General features: G+C 38.3%; 1 protein-coding gene across 1 annotated transcript in view; it reads right to left on the bottom strand.

The window, feature by feature from the left end:
• DPP8 (dipeptidyl peptidase 8) overlaps nt 1-22,943 on the bottom strand; it is a 1,004,126-nt gene that overhangs the window by 858,850 nt on the left and 122,333 nt on the right. The window contains exon 3 of the mRNA XM_044077448.1: nt 15,439-15,551. Coding sequence (XP_043933383.1) covers nt 15,439-15,551 — 113 coding nt within the window. The remainder of the gene's footprint in view (nt 1-15,438; nt 15,552-22,943) is intronic.

The following is a 22,943-nucleotide window of genomic DNA, read 5'->3' as shown; positions in this document are numbered from 1 at the left end:
AGTTAGCCACGGGGCGGAGTTGGGTTTTATTTGTTTTGTTCTTGGTGGGGCTTGGGAGTTCGGGGTATCTAAGAAGGTTGAGTTAAAGAATTCTACGGCGTTGTCTAAAGGAAGAGTTTTTAGATTGCCCCAGTTTATTAGTTTGAGTGGCAGTTGCACTGTTTGTGTTTTAAATAGTCATTGAACGGCATGAAATGTTACTTAAAACTAACTGAATGAAAGACAGCAGTGTATGCATGTAAAATCAATGTAGTGACACAAGCTTTAGGAAGAAAGAGCTCTGCGTGATGTATTTTTTTTTAATGACAAGCACTGCATTGAGGGATACCTAGAGGCAGATTAAACAATCAGAGTTAATTCAAGATGCCCGGCCCCATGTGGTCAGACTCAGAAATTATGTATAAAAATATTTAAAAACCTGTAAATAGTCTCAGAGTAGTGTTCAAATAAGGAAACACCGAACCATGATGAAATAAACATGTTTTTTTTCTGTCTGTGGGTACAGTTCTCCTTTAACATTTGACGAACATGTGTCCACAGTAGTAGGAAACTACTTCTACACAGCACAGTTTATAAGCAAAGAGATAGCTTCCAGTGTCACATGATGTCACTGCTCCCCTTTACTCTGCTCTCATCAAACCAATTATTGAGTATAATTCCCCCTTTGGCATGTAACTAGACAGGTTCATCTTTGTCCCTATTCAAACGTAACCTGGATCTATGGATGGTAATGAGAAAATTTACCCCGTGACTGCCCCTTGAACTAGTTATATACAGAGGCAGTTCCTAAGTGCTCTTTCGTACAACCTGGTCAGCAGGGGTTATCACTAACTCACCTAGAACTATCACTATTTTATGGGTGTATAAATATAAACCTCATAATTGGGTAAAGGTGATTTTTATTAATGGGTAAGTCTGCTAGACTTAAAATGGCTGTCAAGAGCAATTAGCCTAGTAAGAACCTATGAACTAATCCATACTGATTTATCTAAAAACGAAACCTACGGAAAACAGTTTCAGTGTAACTCTTAATGTGTACATTTAGATTACCTCAGAAAGAAAAATTCAAGATGTAAAATTGCATCTGATGACTACTGGAAAGAAATAATTTTACTGGTAAGAAATAATTTAACTAGGAGTATGGCAGAAGGGAAGCTCTAGTGTTACAGTGACTTCTCTTTCAAGAGCTTCTGCTAAGCTACACATATTTCTCACAAATGCACAATTAGCTTCTTTGGAACGATCACTAAAAAAGAAAATCATAACAACTGTGTAAATCTGACAAAGTATGACTAGACTATATCATGCAGGCTGAGACAGATTCTTTTGTAAAACACTGCCAGATTTGAAAAGGTTAAAAAATATTAGGACCTTCCAAATCTGTGGTAGGGAAAAATTAAAGTAAAGACATTAAAATGCATTGATTAGCTTCTCAACACTAAGTGGCATCTACATGACATTACAGGGAGAAAAATAAACTTTGGGACTGTTTAGTTCAAATTTGATGCATCTTTTCCCCATTTCTCTTCATCTTTTAATCACTGGTACTCTTTTCAGCTTGCAAGACTTCTATCTCTTCTTGCATCTCCGCAGCTATTGCCTTTTGCACCCTCTTCTTTTCTATTTGTTGTACTTCAAAAGAAATAAATGTCATTTCTGCATTAATCAGTTACACTTACTGTAGTTACACATTGCTCATATTTTTTTGCATGAAGTAATTTTCTACTTATGAGTGCCCGTTATGTACAAACTGTACATCCCGCTAAAGCACTACCAATGGATGTAAAACACACTTCAGACTATAACACTGGAGCCTCAAGTGTGCATTTCCATCACAATGAAAACAACATTTTGGTAGGGCTGTCCTTTCCAAAACATCATTCCTGTCTTTCTGCCTAACTAACAAAAAAAAGATGGTAAGTGCTAAAATGTACCTAGCTTATACTTCAAGTGTATTTACATTTCCACAGCTTAGTCCCTGGTTTTGCTCCTTCTAATTTCCACTGCTTCACCACACAGCTTGCTACAATAAACCACTGTTTCTACCACAGTTGTTCATATAAGTAAAGTGAAAAAAACGGAACCAGAAACCGCCACACAAACTTGCACTAAGAATATTCCAGTTCCAATAAGGCAGTATATAACAGTTGGTGACTACAGTGTCACTATAAAAACGTTCACCAAGGCAATTATGGAAAAACACTGGAACATTTTCAGTGTAGACACGAACATCTTAAATATAATGGGGGACAGACCAAGATTTGTGTATAGCAATGCAAGCAATTTAAAGATGGAATTTGAAAAGAAAAATGATAGAGTAGCCTGCAATCAGTGCACTTATATTGATCATAGACCCTCATTAACATTACAGGATACAAATTACACAATTATAAACTTTAAGAAAGGAAATTGCAGAACATCTGGTTTAGTATACAGATGTCTCCGTAACAGGATTTATGATCACTATTATTGCATTAGAAAGGGAGATGAAAAAAATGCCTTGTGCAAACATTTGAGGGACAGCAAGACTTGTGATAGGTTTTTATTTGGTATTTTAGAAATTGTACATGTTAACATTAGGGGGGGCAACTTAAAGAAAAAAATAGGTGAAAGAGAGGTATGGTGGCAAATCAAATTAAATGCGACTGTCTCTCCTGGTTTAAACGATTATATATCAATAAAACCCATGTTGGATGACAGGAGAATCTAGTTACATCCAAAAGTAAAGAAGTTGCCATTTCCCTACATTTTATATATTATATTTTATTATTCATAATTTATATCTTACATTTCATATTTTGCAACCATACTTGGTAACTTGTACTTTGCATTTTGTACTTTGCATCTTGTATTTTGCACATCATTTTTTGCACAAAGCACTATGCACTTTATGTTCCACATTTTGGTATTTTGCATTTTTTGCTATGCATTTTGCACTTTACACTTTACATTTTGCACAATAGCAGATTTTAGCAATTACCATTCAGGAATACAACTACAATTGTTGTGGTTTTCACAGTTACATGTTGATTTTATTGTGTCAATATCTGTTTTATAAATGCTCTGTTGATTTGTCCTCATATTCCTATTACATTGTCAGGATTTTAAATATAGTTATGTAGGAATAATTCATTATAACATTCTCATAACATTCACAATAGTCTTTAAGCATGTACACATCAGTCAGTATTGAGAGGTAGCAGTTTAAGGGTTAAAATATTTTAGCTAATTGATTCTAATTACTTTATTGGAAGCATGTGTAAGAGTATATAAGTCACATTTTGTAGTAGCAAAGTGTTCTGATGAAGTCTATTATTTATAGATGCAACTTGTTTTTTAATTGTCGTTTATTAAAAGATTATTCTGCTACCTGGTGGACTGGTGAACGTTTTTATAGTGACACTGTAGTCACCAACTGTTATATACTGCCTTATTGGAACTGGAATATTCTTAGTGCAAGTTTGTACAGTTGTTCATATGTTTCCTTGGTGCAGCATACCTGGATCCAGTAATCCAGCCTCTTCCATCTTCTATCAAGCCACTCCTTGACTAAATCTGCTACTGCTGACCTTTCTTAAGCTTCCTTCCATGTTGTTTACATCTTGGATCAATGCTTAAATATCCTGTTTCACTACAATCCCATTATCCTTTCTTCTACTGTGAATATACATTTCTCCTGCTATCCTTCTAATCTCTCTACACCTACAACTATCATCTGTGGTGTCCCAGTTGTCATATTTGTCTTTCAAAAAATTAAAATTGTGTATAAGGTACTATAGATCTTCAAGGAAAGGGCAGTGTAACAATAAATCAACATTTGGGTTTAACCACTTTCCTGTGTTCCATTAACCACTCAAACTTTCTCCTGTTAGTGGCACATGAACCAACACTGTTCTCATGCCTGGTTTAGGTACAGATGTAAGAGTCACAAGCTATGTTGCATACCTCACACTAATCCCTATTCTCTTTGGTTCTCTGAATGTGCATTCCTTGCAAGGCTGGATTATGTAGATGCAAACATGTTAAGGCACCACAGAATAATGAATGAAATTAGGTAAAATGTTACCTCAAGTATGTAACCATGTATAACAGCAGCTATAAATATACGCAATTTGATACGGAAAGGATTTCAAGATGGATATTCAGTGGAATATCTGGGTCAAAGGAAAACAGGAGTTGTTGTTGTATCTTTCGGCTTTTCCCAGTTAGGGGTCGCCACAGCGGAACTCCGGTCCGCTAATGATTGGCAGTAGATTTTTACGTACCGACTTTCCAGGCCTGAAGCACAACCTTCAACGAAGGTACGCCCATTCACGCATGTCTCCGCGGAGAAGACGCTTTAGCTGAGAATCGAACAGGACAAAGTCTTACTGTGAGGCGACAATGCTACTGCAGCACCTCAGTGTTTGGTCAAAGGAAAACAGGAGTACTCAAATTAATTACTAGAGGAGCTCCAATAGTGCTAGAAGAGGAAAAAAAATAATAATGGTAGTAAGGGGTTACTAGCAACAGAGGAGGATTACGCTGGCATGTATCTATATTCTACCTAAAATTGCTACAAAAAGCTTTCATCAGGGAAAATTACTTATACGGGGGAACTGGAATTTGATTTGCAACAGTGATGATGCATCTGGGGGGCTTAGACGGGAAGATATAACAAAACAGGATAGATTTTTTAAAAAGTTTATGAAAATATTTGCTATGGAAGATGTGAATTCATTAGTAGGAGCTCACACAGAATTTAGATATTAGATTCCCCAAGATACAAAAACTGGTCTAGGCTAAACAGAAATGATAATTTACAGGAATATGTGTATTTAATTGAAAATGTTGATGCACATCCAGTAACTATTTCAGATCACACACCAATAATAAATAAAATAAAAATGCAGAATAATGAAATAAAAATGGAGACAACGTCTGTCGCTTCCCCACTTATCTGTTGATTGATCAAACTTATGTAAGCGAAAGCTTACAATCTCGAACTGTCAGATCAGCGATTTTTTTCCTAGGGAAAAAATTGCTGTTCCAAAACACATACACACAACACAAGCACACCAAACAAACAGTAATCCACACACATACACCTAAAATCTCACACCTAACCCTACACTAAACTATACACACACCACTAATTATCCACTTACCTTAACCCAAACCCTAACCCTAAGGTCCGTCACTATTGCACACTCACCTCACCCGCTCCCTAACCCTAACTCACCTAACCCGCCCTAACCTTCACGTCCACACAACTGCACACATAACTAACCCGCGCCCTAACCCACCCTAACACTCACATCCACACAATCGCACACTTACTGAATCCGACCTGTAACTTTCCACCACAGCACTGAAAATACCGAAGCAACAGAAACAGACAACCGAATTCTTTCCCTAGGAAAAAATTTGGGTTTCTGTTGCTTCGATATTTTAAACATTCGCTCACATAAGTACGATCAATCAGCATTCGCTGATCTAATATAAACCCAACAAGAATTATTTAAAAGGAGTGCCAAAAGTTAAGTATTACAGAACAGAGGAATCTCACAGAAGAAGAGGCACAGCTGCAGGGTGCTAAAGAGAAAATAAGGTACTACCTGGTTAGTATGCATGAGTTTAGAAAGATTGCTGTTAAATAAGAAGTTGTGTACTCACCATAACGTTCGATGTATGTAGTCCATCTCGCCTCACATTCTTACCCGTGGGTTCAGAGCCGACTATCGGCTCCGAATTGGCCGATTATATACTAGCTCGAAGTCTTTCATTGGCTGGGCTAAGCAGGTATCTCAAGGTGCACTGTTCCATATCCCCAGACCTAGTTTGCTGCAACTCATTTATACTCCATGCATACATCACATACATCACATCCAGGTAAGGAATAAGCTAAATCCAAAAAACACACGAAAGTCACCACACGTTGTGTGTTTTTTGGATTTTGCTGAACAACTAAGCGTGTTTTAAAAGGAATAAGCTAAACCAGGGAACTGTGCATATGATAATCCAAACTCCAAATCCTCCAGGCAGGGGGAAGGTGGGAGGGTAAGTAAGAATGTGAGGCGAGATGGACTACATACATCGAATGTTATGGTGAGTACATAACTTCTTGATGTTATGTAGTCCTATCTCACTTACATTCTTACCCGTGGGACAGTGTCCCTAGCACCTACATCCCGGGTGGCTCATAGGAAAATACTCCTGAGAACTGTGGAGCCAAAGGAAGACCTGCCCCTGGAGACCATGTCCAATTTGTAATGAGAAACAAATGTGTGAGGAGAAGCCCAAGTAGCTGCAGCACATATATCATCCATTGACAATCTGGCTTGATAGGCTGTGGATGTGGAAACAGCCCGAGTAGAATGAGCCTTGACTGGAAATGGCAGATCCTTTCCTCCCGCTTGATAGATGAAAGAGATACAGTTAGATATCCATCTAGACAGTGTGACTTTGGATACTGGGGAACCCATTCAGTTTTCTGAAAAGGAAAAGAAAAGTTGATCTGACATTCGGATATCTTTTGTTCGGTGTAGATAGAAGCATAATTGTCTATGTACATCCAACTGGTGAAATCTAAATCCTGCCTTGTTAGAAAAGTGGGGAAAGAAGACAGGCAGCTCAATGGACTGATTTAGGTTAGACACGGAAGACACTTTAGGAAGGAACAAGGGGTTTGGTCTGAGAGAGACCCTGTCTTTATGGAAGATTAAATATGGAGGTTTGATGGAAAGGGCTTGAATTTCTGAAACTCACCTTGCTGAAGTGATTGCTGTTAAGAAGGCTGTTTTCCAGGTCAGGAATTTCAATTAGCAGATAGCTGCAGGCTCAAAGGGTGGTAAGGTAAGGGCTTGTAAAACAAAATTGAGATCCCAGGGCATGATAGGCTTGGACACTGGTGCACGGAGCAATAGAGTACCTTTTAGGAAAGCCTTGCATAGTCTATGTGCCATGAGACTAGGCTCATTTGCTACGTAGAAATTAGAGATCGCTACCAGTTGAACTTTGATGGTGGCTGATGCAGAACCCTGATGGAAGAGAACAGACAAAAACTCCAGAACTGAATCTATCGGGGCTGTGTAAGGCTCAATGCCTCTGGTATGTACCCAGATAGAAAACCTTTTCCATTTACTGGAATAAATCTTCCTAGTGGATGGTTTATGAGAGGATGCTAAGATATGGGCCACTTCCGGTGAACAATTATGAAGTCTGACTAACGATCAAATTGGAGTAGTCAGGCTGTCAACCGGAGGGTCATCAGGGAGGGGTGGAAATGTCCCGACATGTGTGTCAGTAAATCTGGTTGAGGGTCCAAAGTCCAAGGAGTGTCCACAGTGAATTGCTGAAGGAAGGGGAACCAAACTTGGCAAGGCCATAGTGGAGCAATCAGAATCATTCTGCTTTCCAAGGATTGCGCTTTCTGAATCACCTTTGACAGCAAGGGAAACGGAGGGAAAGCATAAAGCAAACCCGGGGGCCAATCGTGAACCAGAGCGTCCCTGGGTGACTCTGGAGGGGGATTCACCTTGTGCGGCAGGAAAAAAACTCTGATTTCTTGAACCACATCCCCCCCCCCCGCTGGGCCTTGGGATAAGGCCTACAAGGAAGGGAAAAACGGACCCCTATGGCACACAGGGTCTTTCCCTCTTGCTCGCACCTGGTGAGGATGTCTTTCACTTTGGTCCCAAACAAGGAGGAACCGTCAAAGGGGGCGTCAGTGAAGGAAGACTTGAAGGCATCCGCAAAGTGACACAGATGCAGCAAAGCTTGCCTTCTAAGGGTGACCCCTGAGCTTGCTGCCCTACTCGCTCCCTCGGCTGCATACGAAATGAGCCACATGGACGAATTAGCAATGGAGTTGAGGGTAGAGACCTGGGCGTTAACCATCTGAACCACCGTCTCAGGTATGTTACCCACAAGAGTATCTCCCAACTCTTTGAGGAGATCACTCTGGAGCCGAGTGAAGTGAGACAGATAATTCAGCGACCGTAGAGTGAAGGTTGCTGAAGATAGGGTACACTTCCTGTACCGATCCATGGTCCTAGACTCCTTGTTATGAGGATGGACGGATGAAGAAGACTCTGCTACTTCCTTATGGGTGGCTGCTGCCACCACCATGGCATCTACAGGGACTCCTTTAGACAGAAACTCTTTGCCCTGGGGGGCGGAAAGGAATTTGTTGGGACGCCTGGGCACAGGCTCCACAGAATCGGGGTTTTCCAAACTCTTCGACAAATGAGGTCAAGAAGTTCATCGAAGGGTGGAGACAACCAAGAGGCGGAGGGTTGAGCATCAAAAGCCTTAAGGAATACGAAGGAGCTTTGGAAGGCCAGTCACCTCTTTGTTTCAGTATCTCCAGGATCTCGGAGAAGGAAACATCATCAGAGGATGACTTGGGGGACCCTTCCGATTCCTCGAGGTCAGTATCCAAGGTGAGAGACTCATCCTGGGAGTCTATGTGCTTCCTCTTGCACAATTTCTTTCTAGGAGGCTCCTCAGGCATGAACTCTGGGAAACCCTTGGAAGGTTGGGGACCGCTCGTGGGGGTATCCATAGGGCCTGGCGCTCTACTGTCCATGGATAGGTGAGTATCAGAGGCTCTCACCGGGGTGGTGGGGGACGGGATGACCGACCTGGATGATGTAGCTGATGACCTGGCCAGCACACTCTGCATGTACTCGAAGGCCGGTCCCCCTGAGTCCGAGAACCAGCCAGCCTCAGAGGCCACAGCCGGGACCGGGGTCCCACGAGCTGATGGACCGAGTGGGAGACTCGGAACCGACAGATGTCCCGAACTGTCCCCCTCGGGTCGACCGAAGAGACCCGAGTCCCGAACCCTGTGGATGGAACCGACATGGTCAGAGCCGAGGTCGGCACTGATAGACCCTGAGAGGATATCGGAGCCGGTGTAGGAACATCACTCGGAGCGGAGCATACCGGCTCTGATGACAAGGATGTGCTCAGAGGAGGAATCATCGAAATGGTCATAGGAACTGGCTCCAGAGCCGAGTGGGTCAGAGCCGAGAACAATTTAGCCAACACCGGTGACTGCAGGAGCCTCTGCACCACACTATCAACATCCAAATCAGAAAGCCTGGAGGATTTGGAGGAGAGCGATGGAGACTGGAATCTCTTGTCAGGTGAACCATGCATCACACTGGGCGACCGGCTCCGAATGGGTTCAAGAATGATAGGAGCTGATGCCAATTCAGTTAACACTGATACCTCCTGCGGCCCCGAGGACAGTGGAGCCGAGGAAGTAGAGTCCAGTACAGTAATCTTCTCCTGAGGCTCCGAAGAGACAGATGGAGCCGGAGACCTTTTCTTAGCTTTGGATTTTGACTGAAAACTGGAAGCTGAGTCTATAGCTTCCTCAAACGACGGTTTTAGAAGTCCCTTCAATATTAATTTATTCTTTCTCTCCTGGAGCACCCTAGGACTGAACACGTGGCAAAAGCTACACGACTCCTGTAAATGGATGGCTCCAAGGCAGTAAACACACACAGAGTGTCCATCCGTGATGGACATCTTATATCCACACTTGGAACATTTTTAAAGCCAGAAGGCTTATGCTCCTTCTGATCCTTAGACATCTTATAACTAGTGCTAAGCGAAACCACCTCGATACAAATCAGAAAAAAGGGCGGGAACAACACAAAGTAGATACACCAGAAAAACTCTACTCGGCACAATCTAAGAACTTCTAACTGAAATGGTTCTTCTAAGGGGACACACAGACAAAACACAATCACACTAATAATAATGTGATGTATCTTTATATTGTATTTAGAACTCAACTATCTTCCTTTTTTACATTAACAATGTTCATATGTCTGTTATGTACCTGGAGCTTTTCTCCCCGGGCCTCCGCTGAAAATGGACATGTATCCAGTCGGACTCTCCCGGTTAACAAATGTAAAATAAAAATAAAAAATAAAATAATAGCTTATCTAACAACAGAGGAGAGGACTAGGTCCTCTAACTAAAACGGGCCTAACCTGCTGGAACAGTTAGGGATACCAAAAAACACAACTACCACACTCAAACACAGCAACAGCAACAAGAAATAGCTATCAAAACAGCTTTTGGGTATGAAATATCAAATTTCTCGAAGAGAAATAGCAAAAAAGAGGGTACTTAGCCATAGTCAAGCGAGACCACGTCCGAGCTACACAAGCGGCAAACGAGATCTGGGAATATGGAGCAGTGCACCTTGGGATACCTGCTTAGCCCAGCCAATGAAAGACTTCGAGCTAGTATATAATCGGCTGAGTCGGAGTCGATAGTCGGCGAGATAGGACTACATAACATCAATTGTTTTTTGATAATAACTACACAGCAAAAAGCTTTTCGCACAACAGCGCAGGCAACAGAAAGTGGAAAAGGTTGTTGCCAAGATCAGACGACCTAAAACAAGGAAAATAACCAGAGATCCTGTAGAGATATTAGAAATATTATGGAAATTTTATGAAAATCTGTATAAAGCAGAGAAATGTGGAAATCAAGAAAAAGTAGAAATGAAAATGTTATGGAAGAATTAAATATGCCAAGGTTAGAGGTAGATGATGCTCAATTATTAACAGCTAGGATAAGAGATAACATAAAAACGGTGATGTATGACCGATCTACAGGAAAATCTCCAGGAACAGATAGTATTCCTGTGGAAGTTTAGAAGCTAGGAGGGAAGAAAGTGATAAAGATCTGGAAGGTTTGTTTAACAGTATTTTAAAAGGACAAGAAGCACCAACATCCTGGAAGAAAGCTGTGGTAGCATCCTAAAGATGGTAATGACCCATCAGATACAGCTTCATACAGGCCCATTTTGATTCTAAACCATGATTATAAAACAACAACTTCCTAGTGGTACAATGAATGCAGCCTCCTGGTTCTCACCACTCTGTGTTCCACTTTGAAAATCCAAAATATTGGGTTCCAATGCCAAAAACTACACTATGAATATTCCTTAAACGTCTTTTATTTAATTACTGAGCGCTTTCGTCCCTGTATATAATCACAGGGACTTCTTCAGAGTAAAAAGCACTCTATCATTCCACCCAAGCTTAAATACATTCACTTGGCGTTATACCTCTTCTTTTGATATCATCTTACTTATTACAGTCTTAAAAGAGACCACCACTTACAAAACACAAAATCCAAACACTGTAATGTTAAAATATTAACTGGACATTTAAAAACACTGTAAACTGTTAGAATGAAAATTAAAAGTTAAAACAATTATATTATATATAATGCTGCCTACCTGATAATGTGTTCCTTACCCGCTGAACAGTTATTACATGCTAGAATCTTGTGTCATTTGTTACTCTCTTATACACAAGTAATCTAGCTGGTGAGTGTTTACATAGTCTTCAAACGTTGAACTATTGATTTAAGCGTTGTAAGCAAACTGTGAATGTGATATGTACCTATAAATATCTATTGGTCTTAAAAAAGCATTGACTGATTTAAACTTTAAAATATTTGATATAGAAATTTTGTCATTAAGACCATGGGGACCTGTGACATTGATCTTAATTTGCCAGTATAATTCCATGTTTTCTAATTTTAACTTCCATGGTCCCCCTTTCTCATTCTGCTCTATCACCTCCAATACAAAAAACATAAACTCATGCCCTGGATTTTGGCGAGTATGCTTCCAAAGGGCACTAGAGTGGTCCCCTGCTCTGATGGCATAGGTGTGCTCATAGATACGGTCCTTGAACACCCTTGGTGGTGAACATCTTTTGGCTTTTCAAATGGAACACAGCATAATAGTCCATGAGAACTGGGTGGCTGCATTCATTGTACCGGTAGGAAGTTGCTGGTTTGTAAAATAATGATTACAAAGCATTTATGTCTGCAATGATTAAAAGAATGGTAAAGGTGACACCAAAATGATAGATATGGATCAATGTGGTTTTGTGCAGGAGAGGCAAACATTAGGCAACATTAACGGAAAAATGATGACCCTGAGAGAAGCAGAATGTAAGAAATGACCACTGTTGTTGGTGGGTATTTATGCAGACAAGGCAATCAACAGAGTATGTTGGGATTTTAGGAGTAGGGCAATGGAACTATTTGCATTCCCTGACACAATAATAAGGTTAATTAGGAAGATATATGAGGGATCCAAGGTGAAAATTCAAGTGTGGGGGTTTGTCTCTGATAAGTTCTGTTTAAACAGAGGAACAAGGCAGGGATGACGCCTTTCCCCTTTTTATTTGCATGATATTTAGAATCACTGGCAAAGAAAATAAGGGACTCAGAAATTCAAGGATTTAACTGTTAAGGTAATCAAGAAAAGTTAGCTTTATCTGCAGATGATATTATTTTGTACCTGATAAAACCAGAAAAGGACAATTCAGTGTTGTGAAGCATTCTAAGACAGTGTCAAATCTTTTTGGGATACAATATTAATGAAGATAAAACAAAGACGATAGCTGTAAACTATGTACCCACACAAAATGGCTCAGCATTATCCATATTTATGGGGGCATGATAAAATGAAATATTTAGGAGTATGGGTTAAAAATGATTCTGTTATGGCAGCTAAGGATATGTGGGAAGAGACTAAACAAAAGATAATACAAAACTGAGAAACTGGAAGCTCTTATTTATGGATGTGGATAGCAAGATACAGTCACATATCAGTGAAAATGTTTTAGTCCCTTTAGTTTTATTCACAGGTCAGGCATATTTTTATCAACTAGAGGAGAAGATGTGGGTAGCAGGAGAAGAGGGCAAGAGTCAAGTGGGATAAGTCTCTCCTTCCAAAAGAACAAGGTAGTTTGGGATCACCTGATCTGTAGGGGTATTATAGAGCTACACAGTTCAGGCTCCTATACATCACACAAGCAGAAAGCTAGTGGAAAGAGATTATGATGATGACAATAAAATGTGGGGGGGGGGGGGCTCAAGAAATTAGGAGAGACTGGGATTTTAGACAGAATTTACTGGCAAAGGAACCAAAGTACTGAGAGCAAATAATTAGTGAGGAAAGGTAAGAGACTGGAAGGGAGTCAAGAATACATTTGGACTGCAGGCTAGCAACTGCCTTCAATATCAAGGATTGATATCAGAGTATAGGTCAAGATAAAGGAATATGGGGATCCTAAGTGAAAGACCAATACTGGTAGAGTGTTTTTTTAATAAGAAATATCTTTACTGAATTATCCCTTATGACATAGGCAATCATACATTTATATAAATTAAAATAAACTATACTGACATATTTTCAGTTGCAAACATTATACATCACATATTATCTTCTGTACAGTCACTGCCAATCAAACATTGCATAGCTCATTCAATACCTGCCTTCCCTTAAACCTCATTCCTCCTTCAAAACATTATTCCCACACTTCCCATTTGTTTCTATGTAATTTGCTCCTACCCCTTTCTAAAGATCCCACTTCCAGTTCTTTTATCTCGGTTACTATACTTACTACTTCTAACATGGTTGGCTTAGACTTTGATTTACATTTTCTAGTAATTACTTTTTTGGCAGCCACCAAAATTAAACTCAGCAAGGCCTTACTATGTCTAGGCAGTTCTGATTCTGTATCACAACTCAAAAAAAAAAAACCCCACAATTTCCATAGTTATACTAATTTGGTCAACTGGTGAATACAGTAACAGAGATAAACAAACTTATAACCATAAACAAAGGACAGCTGCTATTAACCAAATATGTATGCATGTGTTTCTATATAAGAGCTGGGAGATGAAATACATTAAATATTTATGTTAACGTATATTCATCTACTCTCACAGGAATACCTATCCTTGAACAAAAAATGTTTTCATTGAATGTAATGCAATTATGGAATAGAAACATAAATTAAGGACTAATACAAATATTATCTAGGCTTAAGAAGTCAAATCTTTATAATATACAGACAAAACTTATACATGGCATTCAAGGAACATACACCGGTACCGGTGAAGGACAAAATCATACATGAAACTTAATCCACAAAAGAATAAATTGAAGACGGCAGGACAGTGGAGGCATAACTACTGTACCATGTTAAATTTAAAGATAATGCAAAAGTTATCTAATGCAATAGTGTCATATTGTTAACATGAGAATAACGTGTTAATAATAAGCAATGGGTTTGAAAATATATATAATTTTTTAGAGTAATACTGAACTTTAAGTGGTAATATAGACATGTGGAACAAACATTTAAAATGACTATGTTAACAATAAAATAAGTTATTAACTTTATGTGGTAAAACTGTAGAGCAAACATTTAAAATGACCATATCAACTATAAAATAAAGTATTTACTGTATATACAAATGTATATACAACTGAGACAGCAAGGAAGGATGTATGGCATCTAGGTTATAAAGAAAACATCCTAGTTTAAAAAAAAAACAGATATTCTCCAAAACAATTAACAGGATTATTTTTAATAAAATCATTTTTAGTTAACAAACAAAGTCTGTCATATGAAAACAACAAGCGGCCTACTTTTCCATAAGATCATGGGTTTCTACATCTGCCTACCCCATCCCCTTTAATTACGGAGAATGTTTAAGCACAAAGTCTACAGACTGGAAGTAGACTGAAACAGATGAGAAAACATTCTTCCACTCCCTCCATCCCTCGCTTGCCTGGCTCTTTAATTTTTTAGTATATCACAGGCAAGACAACTCAATCAATCAGAAGCCAAAAACAGAGCTTTACCATTGGTAAAAAACTTTTGAGCACTACCAGGGGAACACAAGCAGTACACACACAAAAGCTACAGTACAACTGCCCACTAATACACAACATAAAATGTATCACAAACACAAAATAAAATGCAGACTTCACATTTACTGATTTCATATTATATGTACTCAATAAACACAAAGAGGTCTAGCACTACAAAAGTCCTGTGAAGAAAACATATTTAAATCTACACATCTTTTCACAAGTATTTCACTGATATTACTATTTTCTATGGAATAATCAACAAACAGCAATGTTTGAAAACATACAGTGCAATATCCAGTTATACATATACATGACAACATATAAAACTCTTTTAAAAAGACTACCTGATATCACTAAACTAGATATACAAGCTGTTGGCATTTTCATAAATATGTAATGTTGTCCCTACCTTACATAACAGAACCTGTAGACTACTTTTGCATGCTGCACAGCCATGCAGTAAAAATAACTGAGAGATATTTTAACTCCTTTCTCTTTTTCCACAGTAATTATTTTGCCCTACTGTATAACAGAAATAGTTGATGTCATGATACATACCCTAACATGGATTACTAGTATACTAGCTTTTCTTCTAACTTTGGATACTGCAGTTGTTAAACAGAATGGCTCAGAACCATGGTGAGTTTATGAGACAAAGTCGTATGAAATAACCCTTGGCAGGTAATTTTATCCAACAATGCAGACAGGATAAAAGGATCAAAAAAGAAAATTTTCCCTACCTGATAGAAATCCAATAATGGCTTCCATGAAAGCATAAGCAAAGCATCCTTATTAATATTTTTTGGAATTTCTGAATAGAAAATTGTGCTTTCTCTGGTTTCATGAGACAGGGCTGAAAAATAATTATTTCAATCAGTATCTGCAGATAAACATACAAATGACAGATTCATAAAAAGAGCATTTGGAGTTAACATAACATTGACTGTGGGTATCCAAATGCTGTATGTTACAAGTAAACTACTACAATTAAAATTTCACTATTGTATGCACAGTGAAGCAACTATATTCACTAGCTACACAAGGCACAGGGATAAGGCTTTTACTGCAACCCAGGTGAGATGGGATGGATTACCAACCCAGCTACTGAGGGAGGAAGCTGGAAATGCAGAAGTGAATGCCTTTTTTTTGGTGTGCCCAGTCTTTGAGGAGGAAAGTAACCAAGTTTGCTGCACTGTTGCAGCATCATGACAGGCAAAAGACTGAGATTTCTGTACCCACAGAGAAGAGTTTAATTACACGCATGAAAGAAAATGTGCAAGTATCAATGGGTTCTGCAACATGGGACTATATGGACATACACACTTGAATCTACCAATTTCAAACAACTACTGCTTGAACATCTATCCAAGAACTGGCATTGCTCCTGCGCCAAACCTGACCGACAAGATGTCTATAACTCTGTCACCATACTGTCCACTCCTTACTTAATTTTCTCCCTCTCCTCGATGCTACTACTGCTAATAAAAAAATATGAAGGAAATCTCATTTGTTCATAACTATTATTTAATATGTATGCAGTACTGATTTTATTATTCTCACAATGATCTTTACTGAAATGCTTATGTGATTTTATTTTTTTAACCTGTACCTACTAGAAAACACTACTGAGTACTGTTTTCTAGTAGATACAAGAAAACAGATCACTGTGAGAAAACAGTAGTGAGCACTTCTTTGTATAGACTAAATGGATGAAGTGTATTCTGCATCTTACTGTATGTATACTATTGTACTATTTAATTGTATTTTGCTTATATTTCTGTGGAGCTTTTCTCCTCGGGCCTCTGCTGAAAATGAGCTTCTGGCCCAGTCAGACTTTCCCGGTAAATAAATTAATAAATAAATAAATACAGGACTGTTGTAGGAGAGAGGCTAGGACCAAAATATGCACGCTCCCTGCGGAATGACAAATGTCATCCTTGGCTTTTGCCCACCTCACCTGGTGGCCTAGAACAGCAAGAAAGAAGGGGGCATAGGGAATAAGTGTATGAAAAGAAATGGCTAGATGTCTGATAGAAAGCAGAGGAGAAAAAGGTAAAAAAATCTAACCAGTCAAAAGTTTTATTTTATTTATTTCTTAATTGGGTGGTTGAGCTGATCCAAAGGCATTTTACAGTCATGACCCAGGCCACAGTCAACATTAAAAAAATAAGGATATATAATTGGCATATACTAAACATCATAAGAGAGAACAGAGACAATTAAGGGATTACATTAAAATATTCTAAAGAAATGTTAACAAAAATATGTATGTTGTGTTTTACAATACATTATTACCAAGCTCTACACAAAATTTGCAAATGTTATATACAAAGAAGCTAATTCCTTACATTTATTTGAAATTAACTTTATTTTAAAACAGAAATGAAAACAGTACTCATGGTAAAGAGGTTGTTACGGTCAGAGTTCAGCCAAGGTGTTTAAGGTAGGTACAACTACAAGTTTTCACGCAAATTGCCTTTATGTAACTTTCTAAAGTCTAGGTAGTTATTAGTCTTTCTGATATCCTGTGGGAGACAGTTCCAGATTGCAGGTTTAGTTTTTGAGCATGATAATTCACTTATCACAAAAGAAAAGGATGTTTTAAAGACTACTTAGGCATGCTTCATTTTTCACTTTTCCTCACAGAATCTGGCTGCCAGAAGCAACTTCTTCTTACCTGAGAAGCCTGAAACTACAGCTAATATATTTCTAGATTCATATACTCATAGTTTCACAGATATTCTAAGAACGCGGAGTCTCATGACTACTCATGTCTTGCTAGCACATCATTTATCCAGGAAGGCCATACTGGTCAATCTTGGAGTAAGTTTGTGAATATCCATCCGGTCATCTAATTTATATTTAAAGGAAGATAGTTTGTGCTGCTTAATGTGCAGGGGAAGATCATTCCATAGGTTTTGGAGGTACTGGGTTATAAACCTGTCCCTCCACTGTGTTTCATTTATCTGTTGTTGAAGATTGAGGTCCCTGGTTCTATTACTGGTGGAGATATTGGACTTGTGGATAAACAGGAGGTTCAGGACAATCAAGTCACTAATCAACCTCGTCTACAGAACACTGAATTAAGGGACAGAACTTCCTATCTCCCTTGGTAGTTCAGGACTTTAGGCCTGTGATCTTTTTGGTTAGGAACATTTGGGTTTTTTTCTAACTGCTTGATATGTTTAGCTAGGTACATCCCAACAGGAATGTTGTGCGTGATAATTAGCCTGATCAATGCTGAGAATAAATGAGTGAATTCCTAAAGTTAATAATACATTTTCAAAATCAAAGGCATGTAAATCCACAACAATAATTTTAGCATGTTCTGCCTTAGTTAATTATTATATAACAACTGTTTGAAAAAAATTTCATTTAGCAGCAAAGTAATTATTTTGTCAGCAATGTAACAATATTAATTAATGCACTGAAACTGAAAGTGAAAAGTAAGAAATAGTTTGCCAGCTGGTAAGAGCTAGCTAATTGTTTAAGCAACGTTTTCTTCTACATAACTGTTAACATAGTTAAGAGGGTTACTGGGTTATTGCACGTAACTTTATGTTTTTTCTCCTCATTTTTTCCATAAAAAAATTAAATATATTCTTGCTTGGAAATTTCAGAATAAAATCTGAAGAAAACAAACATTTTCAACTGAAGAATCTTTACTTTGTGGCAAAGTTGAATGCAATGATAATGTCACTGCATTAACGACTAGTGTAAAAAAAAGAAACAGAGATACTAAAGTTTGTGAAGAAAACTTGGTATTCTGATCCTGCACTCACTTCTAAACCTGAAATGCATGGCTACAAAAAAGAAACAGAAATCACATAAGACAAGTCTCTATTCCCCCACAACAGTGCATAGAAAATACCAGCGTGAAGCCACCTCAATATTCATGGACATGTTTAGGAGAACCACAGTGCCTGTGCAGCAAAGCTAAAAGTTACCATGGCACTGACATGAAAATAAATGGTGCAATTTTCAATCACATGACCAAATGAATGGTGCTCCATACAAACATGCTCAGAGTGGTACTGCAATCAAATATGGTAGTAGACATCCTATGGCATTGCTACCCGAGTTACACAAATCAATGACATGAACCAAGTTCTATTCATAACAGCAGGTATAATGGTCCTAGCCACAGAACTTGCATGCCACAACATTACTACTGATGATGGCCAGCCAAATAACACTTGTGCTGGAAACATCTGCAATAATCAATATTCACAGTACAAAAACATTACAAGTACCACATGGACACAAACTGGACAGACTCTCCCATATGTCCCAAGACATGGACATGTATACTCTACATGGCAGACCCATACCACTGCAAACCAAAGTCATGTCAGCAATCAGCATATTAGCCAATAGTACATTTCAGTATCCACAGGAGATACAATGAGCATTTCAAAGATGTCTGTTCAAATAGGATCCTCAATAACTTCTTAAAACAGATGATGACACGTACAAGGTAACTTGAAGTTACAGAGTGCCTGTGAAGTGAAGGATTTGTTGTAGAAGGTCTAATACAGGTTACATCACAGCATGATGGCATGAGTCCCCAAAGTAAGGAGAAGCAGGAAGATCAGGAGACATGTGAAGAAGACATATGGACATGGGAAAGAAAAAGAGCTTTAATATGGTGTAATATTTATGCAAAGGAGAAAGCAAAACTAACCGATACAAAAAGAGAAGCACCACAGCTATTTGTAGAGAAATACAAGCAAAGGAATCCAAAACCTTACAATACAAAAAATAAGATGACAAAGAGGAAAAGTAGAAAAGGAGATTAGTAATGGAGAAGTTAAAGAAATAGAAATTGAGGTTATGGAGTACCTGTAAAGTGAAGGATTCAGTGTAGAAAATCTAATTCACAAAGCATCACAACAGGATAAATCAATGGATATCCAAATTAAGGGGAAACCAGTGGAATGGGAAGCAATTTGTAAGGTGCTATATGAAGATATTTTGGAGCCTTCTACAGGAAACCAGTATAAAAGTTCACTTGAAGCTGGACAGCAAGGGAAGGAAGAGGAAAGTGTGGAAACTCTGATGCAGTCAATGTTGAGGAGTGATAGGCCAGTGAGTTCCCATATGACAGAGGACAGAGAACAAATGACACAGGATGAAAATTAAGAGAACGTGTCATAGAAAGATGCTATAGAACTTTCTATAGAATGCCCGCAGGAAACGGAAAACAAAAAAATGTGCCCTCAGTTTAGAAGAAAATGAGCTAAGAGAGGAGTTGCTTGATTTAACAAAGATAGACATATTAAGATCAATGAAAGAAATAGACTGCAGAAGGTCAATAAAACCCAAAAAGTCAGAAGTTTGATAAAACAAATGAGCACAGTAATTAGGACTGTCCATAGAGATCCATGTGATATAACAGAAGTAAACAGGATATATTAATGTGCAGCTAAAACTAATAACTGATAAAGTTCTACCACAAGAACACAGGGTAGTGAGGGGAAAGGAAGGGGAGAAATCGAATACCATCATGGAAGTATCGAATAGAGAAAACTATGAAGCAATGAAGACAAGAAGTGCCACTCTCAGAAAAATATAGAAGAGGGAACAGATCAACAAAAATACTAAGAAAGGAAGACGTGATAAAAGCAATGTGCAGTATTAAAACAAACCAGGCTCTATCACTCACTATCACAAACAATAAACTAAAAATCTCAGCACAGGCAGAAAAACATAGAAAATATTCATATAAATATAAAAAAAAGTGCAAAATAAGCAGTTTACTGATGACCCAAAAAAGTTTTATAGAAAATTGGGAAACAAGGTAAAAGGAATTGAAAGACAGCCAAAAAAGAAGAAATAGATACATTTTGGAGAAGTAGCTATGAAGATCTTGTGGAACATAAAGATACTAAATGGATAGAAGAAGTAAAATAAAGAATTAGAAGTGAAGTTTAAAGGTACAGGGTATTAAATGGGATGAAATAACAGCCAGAGAGATTGAATAAAGTTAAAAAAGCCTCTAATTGTAAAACCCCATGCCTAGATGCAGTACCCAACTTCTGGTTAAAAGTATTAACATCTTTGCATGAAGATTGAACTATGAGTAAGAACTATTTACATGTGCACCCTGAACACACACCAACCTAGCTAACAACAGGAAAAACAATGCTCTTACTTAAGAGTGAACCTGCAAGCTACCCCCAAAATTATAGACCAGTAACGTGCCTTCTGACAACGTATAAACTATACACAGGAATTGATGCCGACAGAGTTTATAGTCATTTAGAAGAAAACTCAATTATGGCAGTAGAACAAAAAGGCAATAAACGAAAGTCATATGCAGCAAAGGATCATTTGTTGTTAAATAAAGTCAGAGAGAACTGTAAAAAGGGGAAGAATCTAAGTATGGCATGGACAGACTACAAAAAAGTATTTGACAGTATCCCACATTTATGGATAAAACAGTGCTTAAAAATGTACAAGATAAACCCTATGCTGATCAACTACATTACAGTAACCATGAAACAGTGGCAGACCACTCTGCAATTAAGCCATGACAAAGGACAAATTATTATCCCAGGGATAAAAATTCAAAGGGGGATAATTCAGAGTGACTTTGTCACCACTGCTATTCTGCCTTGCCCTTAACCTGTCTACTTAACAGCTTAGGCCATGGCTATAATTTGGCTCCTATAAAACAACAAAGTGTAAAGACTTATCTTCTTTGTCAATGATTTAAAACTGTACAACTGGAAGTTGTCAAATCTTTTTCAAGTGATATAAGAATGTCATTTGGTGTTGCTAAATGTGCAACAGCAACCTTTAAAGAGAAAAACTGCAGCATCAAGAAAACATCAGTTTGGGACAAGAACGTGACATCAAAGAACTTGAGCAAGAGGGAGGGTACAAATATTTGGGAACTGATGAAGGATCAACAATAAAACATGAATAAATGCAAATAAAACTTAGTAAGGAATACTTTAGAAGACTTAAATTAATCCTGAAAACAGCAATGATATCTAGGAACAAAATTCAAGCTATAAATCAATTTGGTCTTCCTGCCGTAACAGTTTTGGAGTGGCTGACTGGCCCCAAAATGTGTTGGGTAGATTAGATAGGAAAACGAGAAGGATGCTTCATGATCACCAAATGATATATAAAAATCATTGCATACCAAGATTATATATTCCCTGTTCCGAAGGAGGGATGGGCCTCCTTGAAAGTGATTACATGTATAGATCTGCAATCATGGGACTCCAAACATATCTGCTGACCTCACAAGTCCCAAACATAGTGAAAGTTTTGAAACATGAGGAGAATAAATTTAAGATGACTTCTCTGCTTAATCTAGCAGAAGCATATCAGCGTCAAGCAAGAATGGAAATCAAATCAGGAGGCAAGAAATGTTGAAAATGCATAAATATATTTGCAAATATAGATAACTTCTGGAAGAAACTCATGTTGATCAGGAACGAACGCAGGCATGGTTAAGGAGAGATGAATTTAAACCAAGAGATGAAAGGTTAATATTGGCGGACCAATATAGAGGGCCACGTACACAGTGGTTTACAAAGTCCACTGAACATGTGGGAGAAACAGACAAATACAGGTTTTGTAAAACCAAATTGGAAACAGTTGGACACCTCATTGCTGGTTCTGACATACTATGAAGGACTGTATACTGAAAGGCATAATAATATGGCAAGACTGTTGCACTGGGGATTGTGAAAACATTATGGTATGGAAGTAGCTGAAAAACACTGGAAACATAAGCCACAAACCATCACAGAAAATTATGAAGTTTACATCACATGAGATCACCCATTACCAACAGTTCAAAAGACAGATGCTAGAAAACTAGATATAGTGGTCCATGAAAAGACAAAAATAGCATTGATCATTGAATTCACCACATCCAGTGAGTACAGTGTTTTGCATACAAAAAGACCTGACATCATAAAATATCAGGATCTGCATGAGAAATGAGAGCAATGTGAAAGAAAAATACCCAGACAGTTCCAATAGTAGGAGGAGCAACGGGTCTTATAAAAAAGAATCGACACTCACATCTAGATATGTTACCAATACATGTAAACTAGTACAAATTGCAGGAGTCATTACTGGGAACATTGCGGGTGCTGCGAAGAGCACTTTTGGCTGACATCAAAGATTGAAACAACACTTATTTCCTGAACTTTAACCGTACTTTGACTTAGGAATGGGGTCAATTCCCATCATGGAATAAGAAAAGTACAATTTTGTACCT

The sequence above is a fragment of the Protopterus annectens genome, chromosome 7.part0 (genome assembly GCF_019279795.1).
Source record: "Protopterus annectens isolate FY-2018-M chromosome 7.part0, PAN1.0, whole genome shotgun sequence".
In the NCBI taxonomy this organism is placed as follows: Eukaryota; Metazoa; Chordata; order Ceratodontiformes; family Protopteridae; genus Protopterus; species Protopterus annectens.
The sequence above is the reverse complement of the archived record's forward strand: the minus strand, read 5'-3'. Positions and strand labels throughout refer to the sequence as shown.